This window comes from Corylus avellana, chromosome 7 (assembly GCF_965113065.1).
Source record: "Corylus avellana chromosome 7, dhCorAvel1.hap1.2, whole genome shotgun sequence".
NCBI classification, from domain to species: domain Eukaryota; kingdom Viridiplantae; phylum Streptophyta; class Magnoliopsida; order Fagales; family Betulaceae; genus Corylus; species Corylus avellana.
The window spans coordinates 9,642,507-9,656,302 of NC_142496.1; the positions used below are offsets into that span (position 1 = coordinate 9,642,507).

At 38.3% G+C, this 13,796-nt stretch overlaps 1 protein-coding gene across 1 annotated transcript in view; it reads left to right on the forward strand.

Annotated features, from left to right (window-relative positions):
- The first annotated feature begins 703 nt into the window (after positions 1-703).
- The window catches only part of SCD1 (stomatal cytokinesis defective / SCD1 protein (SCD1)), a 46,492-nt gene continuing 33,399 nt past the window's right edge, over positions 704-13,796 (forward strand). The window contains exons 1-9 of the mRNA XM_088518078.1: positions 704-1,156; positions 2,095-2,386; positions 2,597-2,690; positions 5,309-5,510; positions 5,687-5,828; positions 5,955-6,055; positions 11,644-11,707; positions 11,942-12,055; positions 13,433-13,653. Of these exons, the coding sequence (XP_088374204.1) occupies positions 2,213-2,386; positions 2,597-2,690; positions 5,309-5,510; positions 5,687-5,828; positions 5,955-6,055; positions 11,644-11,707; positions 11,942-12,055; positions 13,433-13,653 (1,112 nt within the window). The 5' untranslated portion in view covers positions 704-1,156; positions 2,095-2,212. The remainder of the gene's footprint in view (positions 1,157-2,094; positions 2,387-2,596; positions 2,691-5,308; positions 5,511-5,686; positions 5,829-5,954; positions 6,056-11,643; positions 11,708-11,941; positions 12,056-13,432; positions 13,654-13,796) is intronic.

The following is a 13,796-nucleotide window of genomic DNA, read 5'->3' on the forward strand; positions in this document are numbered from 1 at the left end:
TGTGTAATTACCATCGTTTCTTCAACTTTTAGAAGTTTTCATCGCATTCTTTTGTCCACAAGTAACGAGCGTTCTTCCTAGTGAGAGTGGTTAGAGGTCATGACAATTTTGAGAAACCTATGATCAAGCGTCGGTAACAGAAAGTCCTAAGAAACCTTCAATTCGGTTGAATTTTGTTTATCATGGAATAAGATTGGGAGTCAAACCATGAAGTTAATTACCGATTGGTTAATTTCATTTGGGATTACATAATTTGTTCAAGTTTTGTATTGAAAAATTAATAGCTAAAATAATTTTTTTAAGTTTTGTTGAAATCCGCCACCAAGTTCGGCTTCTCCATGCTCGGCCTCAAGAAATCGAAAACAACCGCAAATGCAGCTGGCCAGAAAACAGAGCCAAATGGGTCTGTTACCTCTGCTCCCAAAAACAGCAACAAGAAGAAACACAGCTCGCTGAAGAATTTGTAGCAAATATGCTGAGAGTGAGAAGCCTGTTTTGGGCTTTAAAAAAACTAAAAACTAGTTTGTTTTGGATGGGTTAACCCAAGAAATAGAAAATATTTGTTTTTTTATTATTTATTTATTTTTTATCATTTGGAGTATGCCGTCAGTTTTTGGGTAAAAACTAAAAACCCCCCCTTATAAAATTATTGCCGCATCTGGCATAGAGGCCCAAGTCCCTATTACAGTACGTTTTTATTTTTATTTTTTGGTAACAGCCTATTACAGTATTACCACTTCAACCAGCAGCCGAAGCTCCACAACCCAAACCGTCTTCCCCGAGAAAACGAAAATGCAAACGAGTCCTGGTTAAATCTTTTGCCGATCCACACACACTTGTCTTCTCGTTCATCCTTTCTCCTTTCCTCTGTTCACGCACGCACGCACCCCACTCCCCCTTCCCTGTTTCTCTCTTCTGAAATCCGACGATCGCGGTGAGGGAGAGAGAGAACCACCCAAAGAGAGCGATAGAGAGATCGAAGAGCTCGTTAGAGTGAAATCGGGAGAGAGAGGCACAAAAAAAGAGGGAGGTTCCGGTTAAGTGTGGTGGTTTACGGCCACTGGAGCTCGCCGTGACGCCCACTCGTGGCATTTCCGGCCACTACACGACAGAAAGACAGAGAGCCGTGGTGGTTGAGGAAGATATCCCAAGCAAGGTGAGACTTTGATTTTAGGTTCGATTTTGTTATGGGTTAATTAGAATTGGGATTTTCGTGTTGTGTTGGTTGGTGTATCTGTTGTTATGGGCTAATAAGTAGTATCAGGGAAGAGTCCCGAGAGGAGCTATCCTCAAAACACACTAATAAGGGAATAGTCCCTCATAAAGAGAAACAATTTTCATATGTCAGATACGAAGGGAACAGTCCCTTGAGATCGTAAACCGGGACTTGAATGAATAATTGATCATGAAAATGAACATTGCATTGCAAGTATGAGATTTATGCGATTCACAGCTGTTTATGAATTGCTTGTTGCTTAGGTATGCACATATGCGTGCATTTCACTTGTTGGGCGTGGGAATGCATATAAGGTGTGTAACTGGGTTAGATTATATATGAATGATTCCAATGGAAAAGATAAAGGAAAAATATTATGTGTTAACTATCGTGTCTTTTATCAGTTGTGAATTTTATGTCATAAACTCCACTTTAGAAGCCCGGATATAACCGTTATTGTAAATGCTTGGGGATACCTTTAAATTATAAAAAAATGGCTCAGTTATAACCGCTCAGTGGATTTAATACTTTCGGAGACTGTGGACTCATGTATCCGCTGTGCGAATGTGGTGACGCCACAATCGTGTAGTCGTTGCTGTCGTAGATTGTGTGTGAGCTTAGATATCATCGAAGGAGAGACTTTGAGTTGCTAACTTGTGAGGTACTGACTTAAGCTAATTCAGTCTCTCTTATATTGTATAGATGCCTAGTGTGGCATGTTGTAGAGTATGTACATTTTTACTAAACATTATGTTGTAGTGACGTGTACATAGTGATTACATTTTACGATGTATTGTCATTGAGTAATGATATAGAAGCTCTAGTTAACTGTATTGATACTTTTATAAGGTCAATTTAAATGGAAAAATTTATTGCAGGTTTTCTGCTGCGTTGATGTATTAAGGATATAGTAGTAGTGTCGCGTGGCAGTTGAGAAACTTTCCACCTCTGCCCTTACATTTTAGGGCGGGGTGTTACAAATAAGCTTTAACAACAATGGCTCGGATCTTCGAGTACTTTGTGGTGTGTGGGATTGGTCCGGAGATTCGAACCGTAGATGGGAACAAGGGCTTTCATGGAGCTGGCGTCTTGTACCTACCTTCTCTGCTCGACCAGTACCCTCCGCCCAACCACTCTCTCTACCCTCCTCCACCTCCTCAGCTCTCTTGGGTAAGTACCACAACCAACAACACAAGCACAACACATTTTTGCCCATTCTGGTTTTGATTTTCTTGTTTCTTGTAAGAAACTTTTTGTCTTGAGTTGATTTAGATAACAATTGCTGCTATTTTGGTGCTTAATTGTTCTTGATAAATTGAATTTATTATTTTGTTGGATCTTTGTTGAATTTTGAAAGTAATGTTGGGGCTACGATTGCAGTGTGTTCTACCAGCTGGAGTGGAGTTTTACTCATCGGGCTTTGATGCCAATGATGCTTTAACTTTTCCGAAGAGCTATCCGATTGTTTTAACCGGTGCGTCTAAAATAAGCACTAATCTAATACGTTGCTTGAATTTAAGAGCCTTTAAATGTTTCTCTTTGATCATTTAGATCCTAATTTGTATAATTTGCTCTTGGTGTGCATTTGATTTTTTTCGGTTATTAGACTTACAAGAAGGCCTTGGATATATGTTTAGCATAGCTTAGAAACTATGCTATGAGTTCCATGGTTAGCTTCGAATTAGCCTTATTACTTAGCTAATTATGTGCTTGCAATTTGTTAATGAACATGTACTACCTCATCGCTAAGGAACTATCAAAATAAGATGATGAGGAAATTTTTGTCCCCGTTTACTTCACCCTGAGCTACATTTTGTCATTTTTCTGTAGAGTATCCTCCACTATTTATTTATATCAGTCTCTTTGTTTCTTTCGTGACTAGAGTTGTGCATTCTGTTTACCTGGACACTGGTTGCTGCCCTATCAATGTGCATGTGGAGCTCCATTGCTCTTATGTTTAGGCATTTTTGGCATAGTCCTCCCAGTATTTAGGAGATTTTTTGTGATGTCTTGCATTGCCTGGGTGTGAGAAAGTGGTTGTGCTTATATAGAGCATGTTCTTTCTAAATAGTATGAGGTCTTTTGGGGTAAATCCAATAACAAAACTTTGTGGGCTGAGGACCAAAGCGGGCAATATCATTCCACTTGGAGCGGGCTGTTACATTTTTGAATCTCTTAAATTCCTTGTTGCTCCTTTTGTCCTTATCGTAAAAATGGTTGCACTTAAAACTTTTTGTTTTCGTCAATTGCTAGCCTAGTCGGGCCTGTCTAAACAACATATTCTTTTGGCATGAATTTCTTTTCCTGAATGTGCCACCTTCTCCTACTCCCCCATAACTCTTTCATTAGGGAACTTGCTTTTGTCCCTAGTCTTCTCTTACCTTTACTGCACATTTACTACCCAAGTTCCCCAATTTCCTGTCTTCCTTCACTGTCATTTGTCCTCTGCACCAAATATTGTTTTTTTTTTCGCAAGTGATTATTAATTGCTCATTCCTTCAAGTAAGGTGCAAAGTGGTCTTGGTCTTCAACATCTTTGAGTGCAATGTTTATTACTCCCTGGAAATCGATTCTGCTCTTGGAGTTTAAAGTGGATTTTGTTACTCAATTCTTAATTTCTTTTTTTGGGTTCATGCCTGTGAGTTCTGTTTAACTTTCTTGTACTTATTATTTTCCTTTCAGCTATAAGTCACATAGTGCTCTGTTAATTGTAGTTGCCAGAGCCAACAGGTCAGGCTCCACTCTTCATAATTGTGCTATAGGATACATCTGAATTTTGTTTTCTTGAAGTTTAAACTTATCTCTGGAAACTGTATTTGTCCTGCTCCATGACTTAGACCAGTAGGCACTCGTGTTACTCTCCTGTTTAGCCCCGTGATGGCATTGCCCTTGAACTTTATGAACACTATTTTCCAGCCATCTGGTGGTGCAAGTTTGCGTATTCCTCGGCAATTGTATTTGGAATGTAGTAATTGCATGTTATACTAGAATTATGAATGGAATAACAATTCTATGCAAATTATCTTTACAAAAGGAGACCTTTATGACTAATCTTCCATCCCATTGCATTATCTTTTCTAAAGTCATTGTACATAACTCTAAGCACATATGTTCTGTGAAGCTGTTTCTTATCAACCTGGCCAGCTTTGGTCAATTTTAGTGAACTTCTCATTCTTTTATTAGACAGAATATCATCTTTCTTTGTCAAAGTGGTTCCATGTTATTAGATTTGAGTACTATATTTTGTCGCAAAATGCTAAGTCTATTTTAGAGAGGGGGGTTGCATGACATGTTTGAAAGCTGATTTGAAAAGGTGTAAAGCCTTTTAATCAAAGAAATAACTCCTGTGGTTTAGTCTAAAGCTTTGTTTGTTTTAATGTAAAATGTTTTACGAGGGAAAATATTTTATGGGAAAAACAAGTGTTTTCAATTGTTTGATGGAGACCTGGAAATTGTGTTGAAAACTTTTTTTGGTGTTTGGTTAGCATGAAAATCATTTGCATATTTACCAAAACCATCGTAAATTGTTCAATTATTCAAGAAATAAAACATAGACTAACTCTTGGCTGGTGGGGGGTTGTGAAGTGAGGAGGGGAGTTGTGTGACACCCCGGGGGTAGGGGAAGTTGGGGGGTTTTCGAGAGGTGTGTTGGTGGGGGAGGGTTTTCAATAGTCGATGAGGTTGGTGTTGGGTGGGGAGGATGGTGACGTCCAAAGAGGAGAACAATTGTGGAGGTGGGTGGGCGAGCATTCTGGAGTCTTGTGGAAAACAGCTTATGTTTTTTAAAAAGTGTAAGGTAAAGACCATTCCATTAACTTGAAAATCATCTACGTCATGACATCAACCCAAATTTTCCATTCATCCCAAACACTTGAAAACAAGGAAAATGTTTTGACGTTGAAAAAAATGAAGCCTAATTATTTATCAAAAAAAAAATGAAGCCTAATTGTTTCTGGTTTTTGTCAATGGTTAGAGTTTACGTTCTTCTATTTGTTCATTGACCTGTTATTGTTTTCATGTGTCTATTCTTATGCCTGATAAATTGTTTACACATGTTTTTTTTTTTTTTTTAAAATGTAAAACTTGCTGCAGAGGGTGATGGGTCAAAAATCTATGTTAGTTGCATTGCTTTTCGGGATCCAGTCAGTGAAGATATTGCTGAAGCTTACCGTATACCAGCAAATTCATTTGCTGACAAATGTATCTGTTTTGTTTCGCGCTTGCCCAGTTTCCATGTCCTCAGAAATGCCCTTGAGGAGCTATATGCACTTTGCTTTTCCCCAAATGGGAGTAGGTATGTGTCCTTCAGTTATAAATTCTTGATTGTGTGTGGTATGAGTCAGCATGTAAGTGAGACCTAAATATTTTGTCTACAACATTGCACCTGCGTGTGTGTGTCCAGTTGAAAAATGAAATCTTTGGTATTCTTTTCTATTGTAATTAATGTTCTCAGCTCCCCAACAATTTCAGCAAGCCATTATGGGATGTTATAGCACATATAGTGTCAAATGTACCTTTGCCTACCCCTGGAAAGCATCGAGTTTTATTTGCTATAGAGAATTGCTTGCTTTCTGTGGAGGCTCCTCCTAAAGATGGTCTTTCCCATGGTGATGTATGATCCTCTAGTTCTTTTTGTTTTCTTAGCTGTGCGCAGCTTCCTTTTGCTAGCAGTTTGATTTGGTAGTTGTGGAAAGATAACCTTATCGATTGTTAACCATTCTCTATTTCATGGATGCAGATATCATTTCAGCCACTGGTACAGTGCTTGGATGTTGACAACTTGATTAAACTTTTTACAGCTGTGTTGCTTGAGAGGAGGATTTTGCTACGATCGAACAAGTACTCCTCTGACCTAAGATAATTGATATTATTTCTAGTAGAAGCTAAGTTATGATCATTCTTGAGTGTGTACAGCATTGAAATTTATACTTGATGTTATATTTTTCATTGCTTATACTTGAATAACAAAAGTTGCCACGTCAACATGAAATTCTCTCTCGTCCCATCAGCGTGTGAAGAATACTGACGGTGCGTGTGTGAGTTCTGATCTGTGTTCAGGTAGTGTAGGTTTGGGGGTCATCGAGTTTTGATCAGAGAGATGGGTTGTCTAGGGTATTTTTATGTGAAAACCAAATACTTTGAGATTCGCTTGAATGTTCAAGGTGGAGTCCAATTGGTGGAGAAGAGTCGGGGAAAAACTCGAGAAGTGATCATGGCATGGCCAACCATTTTTTGGTTAGTGAGTGCCTGGGACTATTTGACAAACAGTGAGATAATCAGTGAAAATTGGAGGATGTTTCGCTTTGGTTGTTTCTCGTACGTGATGTAGCAAAGAAAGAATTCCCCCGGAAATTATCAGGAGTTGTCTAAATATGGTGTTTTGTGATTATATCGGAGGGGTATGAGGGGAAGGGATGGAAAGAATGCTGATCGCAATTGCAGAGGCTGAAGTTGCACTATGAGAAGAATAGAGAAGGGGTGTCCACTGGGGAGGCTCCGGAGGGGAAGAAACAAATAGGACAGTTGAGTGGGGTGAACAAGGAGACGCCATTGGTGGGGTTCCAAGACCAGCGATCATATGCAGCGGTGGTGGTTGGGGATAAAGTCACAGTTGGCGATCTTGGAACACAGGCTGCCGGTGAGGGGGATCCAAAACTAAGTAAGGAAGGTGCGCAATTTATGGAGAACGCGGCCGGGGATCATGTTCTGCAACAAAGGGAGATTCTGGCGCTCCACAATTAGGAAAATATCACGATTGGAATTAAGGAGATATTACTTTCCTTACAAAAAGAAATAGCCAACTGGGTCAAGGGTATCGTCTAAAGTGAGTGGAAAAGGGAGGGTTGGGAAATTTTGTTAATGAAGCCAAAAATAATTACGTGGAATGTGAGAGGTATGAATGAGTCTGAGAAAAGAATGAAGATTAGGAGGAGTTTACGAGAGTGGAAGGCGGATATTGTGTGTTTACAAGAGACAAAAATGGAGGTTATTAATATTGAGGTGATTCAGAGTGTATGGGGATGTACTTATGTTGATTGGATATACTTGGGATCTACGGGTGCATCTGGAGGTATTTTATTAATGTGGGATAGACGAGTGGTGGAAAAGGTTGAGGAATGTGTAGGGAATTTTGTAGTAGCATGTGTTTTAAGGAGTGTTACAAAAAATTTTGAGTGGGCTTTTGCTGGTGTCTATGGGCAAATGATGATGGTGTCAGAAGCAATCTATGTGTGTGTTGAAGGTTGTTGGAGGTTTAATGAGTGTGTGGGACAGACCTTGGTGTGTGGGAGGGTATTTTAATGTATTTAGACACCCGGGAGAACAATTACATGCGGCCAGACATACGCAAGCAATGAATGAATTTGCTGATTTTATTTTTGAGTAGGGGCTTATCGATCTTCCAATGGCAGGAGGGCGGATCACTTGGTCGAATCGGCGTGCAGGGTCCAGACTTCAAATTCTTGATATCCACAGATTGGGAGGAACATTTTCCAGATGTATGTCAGAAAAGATTGCCTAGGGTACTATTAGATCATTTTCCAGTAATTTTGGAGTGTGGAAAGGGAAGAAGGGGTCGAATACCGTTTAGGTTCGAGAATATGTGGTTACAAGCGGAGGGTTTCGTGGAGTAGGTTAAGAGATGGTGGGACTTTTATTACTTCGAAGGTAACTCTAGTTATGTGTTGGCTTGGAAGTTGAAAGTTCTTAAAGGTGATCTCAAAAAATGGAATGTGGAGGTGTTTGGAGATATAGGAAAACACAAAAAGGAGTTTGAGGAGGTATTGGGAGGGTTGGATAGCATTGTCGAAAGCAGAGATTTAATGGAGGAGGAGCTAAGTAAGTGAGATGAGTGCTCTCAAAATCTAGAGAGGACACTTTTTCAAGAAGAGTTGAGTTGGAGGCAGAAATCTAGGGCACTATGGTTGAAATAACACGGTTGTGGCCATGATGGTGGGTGGGAGCAGGACTGAGGATCCAATAGTTATATAGGATCACATTGTGCAATTTTATAAAACATTGTATTCAGAACAGTTTCGGGTGAGGCCAACCAGATTCTTAGCTCCTATGATGTAAAATTTTAATTCCATTGATGAAGGGGAGAGTATGTGGATGGAGCAAGATTTTGAGGAAGAAGAGGTTTGGGAGGTGGTAAGAAAATTGAAGGGTGACAAAGCACCCGGACTGGATGGTTTTACAATGGCGTTTTTTCGAAAGTGTTGGGAGGTGATCAAGGAGGACATGATGGCGGTTTTCAAGGAATTTCATGAGAATGGTAAATTTGAGAAGAGTTTTAATGCTACATTTGTTGCGCTTATTCCAAAGAAAGCTGGAGTAGTGGAAATCAAGGATTTTCGTCCTATTAGTCTTGTGAGTGGGGTGTATAAAATAATTTTGAAGGTTTTGGTTAGTCGTTTGAACTCAGTGATGGGGAAGCTTGTTGATGTACAAATTTAATTGTACTTACAAGATCGAGTCGTGTGCAGTAAAGTGTGTGTGCAAGTGCGAGGTCGAATCCATAGGGAGTCGTGTTTGCAAAAATCAATTTTCTAGTTTAAGCCAATTTTATCTTAACCTAATTCCAAGTTGCATATTTCTGTCATGCAAAAAAACATAAACTAAACTAAATGATTTGAAAACAATTAATGGGAAAAGTACTAAGGTATCCACCTCGCCAAATCCAACATGTTCTTGCACTTTATGCATACAATAGACAACCAAAAAGTTTATACATTGTTCAAAAGTCATAAACACGCACATTAAATCATTCGATGAATAACAATTTAATTAAAAATCACATTGTATACATAAAACGACAAGAAGATGAATGTTTATCAATGACGAGGCTTCATCTTCAACCTTAGTTGAAGATTTAGCCTCTCATGACAAAAGAAATCATAAAGAAACTAAATTAATTTCATTAAAATCAAATACTTACAAAAGAATTCGAGTTGAAAGTGACAAAATGCCCAGAAAACACGAAAACGACAAAGAACGGCGCCCCTGGCGCGCCTCCATACGTTTACAATAGAAAAGAATGATATTTATAAGCTAATTTTAGGGTTTCAGCGCTGCCAGGTCGGCTGAGTGCGCTTGATCGCACTCTAGGTGCGCTCGATCGCACTCGGGCAACATGTTTTCTGCTGCGCAAGGCGCCAGTGCGCTCGAGCGCACTTCCAGTTGGAATTAGTTTACTCTTGTGTAATATGAATTTGTAAATCTTTGAGTTAGCTTTCCAATGACAACAAGATCGCTTCAATCCGAGCTATACAACTCTAGATATGGCCCTTTTAGTGGGACTCGTCAGGTGCGAATCATCGCTTGATCCCAATTTGTTGCCAATGTTTCATGAAGTATCTTAAGCCCCAGAATGGAATGAGTTGCAAATTTCACCTTAAAGCCGCATTTTTCTCTGAGCAGCCTGCAAATCACTAAAATATCAAAACTAACCAAAACATTAGAAAATAATAAAGCTAAAGGCTTAGCAAATGCAAATTAAGGGGTCCAAATATGCAATATTTAGCACTCATCACTTGTGTCACTTACACAAAATGCTTTTATACTAGGTAGGCAAATATTAGATTCCGTTTTAATGGCAAATGAATGTGTGGATAACCGGCTTCGATCTGGGGAATCGGGTCTTATTTACAAGTTGGATTTGGTGAAGGCTTATGATCATGTCAACTGGGACTTTTTATTATATATGTTAGCGAGATGAGGTTTCGGGGAAAGATGGAGATATTGGATTCATCACTGTGTCTCTACTGTATGCTTCTCAGTGCTCATTAACGGAATACCTGCAGATTTTTTTAGTAGCTCTTGAGGAGTGAGACAAGGGGATCATTTATCTTTGTTATTATTTGTGTTGGTGATGGAGGCATTTAGTAGGATGATGAAGGCTACGGCAGGGAGAGAGGTGATGGCTGGATTTTCGGTGGGCTCGCGGCATCATGAGGTAATGGAAGTGTCACACTTATTGTTTGTAGACGATACTCTTATATTTTGCGAGCCAAAGGTGGAACAACTTCGTAATTTGAGATGTTTGTTGTGTTTTGAAGCGGTTTCGGGGTTGAAAATAAATTTGTCAAAGTTTGTAATTGTTCCTATAGGTGAGGTGGGAGATGTGGAAGGCTTGGCAAATATACTCGGATGTGGAGTGGAATCGATGCCATTTGCATATTTGAGGTTACCTTTGGGTGCTCATTATAAGGACCCATCTATTTGGAATAAGGTCATTGAAAAGATGGAGAGTAAGTTGGCAGGGTGGAAGCGGATGTATTTATCCAAGGGTGGGAGACTGCCATTGATTAAAAGTACGCTCTCTAACATACCCACATACTATTTATCTTTGGTGCATTCATTCTTGTTGTGGTGTCTATGGAGAGAAATGAAGGACATAAGTTTTGAGGATTGTGAAAGGACTTTGGAGGAGATTAAGTCGTTATTTTTTTGTACTCCAACTTTTGTTTATCCTTTGGTCATTAGTTATTATAATTTTCTTGTTTTTGTTTCTCCTTCTAGTTAGGTGTTTTCTCATGTATATTTCCTGTGTACTTGGGGACGCCTTATGAGAGATCTGTTAAATTTAGAAAGCTCTATTAATTACGGCATTGCTAGCGCGTCTCCTCGGAGAAGGAAGGGCAAGACTATTGTGATGTAACGATTTGTGTGGGTTTTGAGGGCTTTGGGCTTCTTTGGGTATTTGTTTTTGAGGGTTTTTGGGTGGGTTTGTTGGGGTTCTTTTGTGGGTGAGCTTCGGCTTTCTCTTTTCTTTTTCTAGTTAGGCATTTCCGCTTGTATACTTCTAGTGTACGTAGGGATGCCTTATGCTTTTAATAAAACATCTTATTACTTATCAAAAAAAAAAAAAAAAAAGAAAAATTTTAATTGTTTGGTGCATCCGAACATGACTGGTACCAATTAATACAACCAAGGTTTGGTCATGTGCATTGTTTTGATCAATCCATCTTCAAAAAGAAGTTGGTTCATTTTGATGTCAAAGAAATGACAGCCTATGGTTTAATTAGACATTAGTCCCTAGATAGAGCTGAATGGTATGCCTATATGACATAAAATGCAAGGAAAAAAGCTTTATTTAATTCTAGAATTCATTCTTTTCAATGAAGGCAATGATCCTTCCCCCTCAACCCACATTGTTTTTTTTCCCTGGGGCCTTTGCAGAAATAGTGTGCTTCCTTGAGATTCTTTCTACTGTTATCTTGAATGTTAGATGCTATTTGTGTAATATTGAATTAATGCCTATTCTTATAATAATTCTTCATCACCTTATAAATTATACCTTTTTTTATGTCTCAGTTGTATAACATTTTGTATTTAGCTTGACCAATTTCATAATGATCAGTTAGATTGTTATCATCCTAGCTATGAAGATTCTGTGTATAAGTTGTCATCTCTTCTTTCTTTGCTAGGTATTCGCTTCTAACTCTTGTATCGGAGGCCATATGTCATTTAATTTATCCATTTCGGTGGCAGGTGAGGTTTTATATTTTGAAGTCAACTACTTTTTCATTTGCAATGTTTCCCTTATATATATATGTAGGTTTCTGTTTTTCTGCTCTCATAATTTCTTATAAGTTATATCATGGCTGTCAATGTCTGTTAACCTGTTATTCATTTAATAGTGGATGATTAAATACTGTACTGTTTCTTGTTTGTGATTCTTTTAATAGATTCTCATCTAATCTTGGTATGTTTGTTGTGCTGAAGCATGTCTACATTCCATTACTATTTTTCAGTGGAGTAGACTATATTGATGCTCCTACGCCATATATGATGGGTCTTCATTCAGATGTTGATACGTCTGCTCTGGCAATGGATGGTGTAAGTTATTTTATATAAAATTCTATTCTTTTATTAATTACCATTTCCTGGTATTGATCTCATGGTATTCTAATCTAAGGCTGCAGTATTTCTTCTGCTCTTTGTCCCACCAGAATCAGCCCAACTAATTGGCTGCTTTAAGCAACACTTAGTTTAACCGCTTATTGGACATATGCCACACCCCCTCCCTCTTTTTTTTTTTTTTTTTTTTTTTTGGAATTATGATACTCATATTTTAGAAAAAAAAGAGGAAAGCACTTGAATTTTAACAGGTAGTTTATGCATCATCTCTGGAAAACTGATAAGTCAGAAAAAAGAGAGTTTTTTTTTTTAATAATAAAATGGTTCCATCACTTACAACATTAGTTGTTGTGTCATTAGGTAATTTGAAAGTACCCTTTTTGGGGTTACATCTATAATAATATATACAAACAGTGACTTCTCAATTAAGTGGCGTCAATTTAACAGGTTTATTTCTGCTAGCATCTTAAGAAATCCAGTAGTTATGCGATGCAACCTTAGGGTATTTGAAAGAAGTTTTGATATAGATTCTGACACTGCATGAATTGGTGAAAGCTGTTTACTTTTCCTAAGAAAAGTTGGTCTGGTGCCAAATTATCACTACTTGATTCTCTGGCCTTGGGAAAAATTATAAGTAGATTCTATAGTTTAGTTGGTGGAGAGTGATCATTCTCCAGCCATTCTTGAGATAGACGAGGTCAATGCATAGTGTCTATATTTTCCTGCCTCTTTTTCAGCAATCATATGCCCTTGCCTATGCTTTCAGATTAAAACTTTGTGATTCATGTTATGATTTTTTATTTTTATTTTTTTGCATTACAAAGTAGGTATAACTATCAACCAAATTTCTGAATCTAGTTTTTTATTTATCTTTTAAACTAGCTGTCCTGCACACAATATGTTAACATATTAAAAAAACAAGAGGTTTTTCTGAAAGGTATTGTTTTGTTCGGAACTTTCACCTATTTCAATTTCTGTTTCTGGTTCCTTTTGGGTCTGCATCCAGTTTTGGTTCTGCGATGGGCAAGAGTGCTAGTGACCTAGTGTGTGCTTAAAGGCTCCTTCCATCACATTTTGTTGGTCCCTTTCAGGGATTTCTAGCTGTTTCAAGTGAACATTTATTAGACATTATCAATCTTTAAGCTTAAGCATTATCTTACCTATTATATCTGATAATTGCTGCATTGTTTCTTCTTGTTGCACATGATATTTATTTTTGACCTATTCCCTCTCTCTCTCTCTCTCTCTCTCTCTTCCTGGTTATGGATGGTTAGCATGTGTAAAATACATGCTTATATTACCAAGTTGCTTTCTTGAGCTTAACTCAATTTAATTGGTCATATTTTCCCCTTGTAGGTAGTTGTGGTAGACCTTGAGTACAATCGGATCACCACATCAGAGGATATTCCCCCTATTCCAGAGCCCGAATTAAGCTCTTTGCGTAGCGAGATTGTGAAGTTATTATATCCGAATGTTGTGGGGATAGATCAGATGAAGGGTGTTGTATGTAATTCATTTGAGCAATCACCTATCTGTGGCAACAAGCCTTGGGGAGAGGATCATGACCTTCAACTTAGGTGATACTTGGATGCCACGTGAAATGTTTATGACGTACTCTTGCTGTCCTAGAGTCAATTGTTTCAGTTTTATGGCATTTACATAAATATATTGTTTTCAGCGACTCTTTTGTATTCATGTCCTTACAAAATTATGATATCTA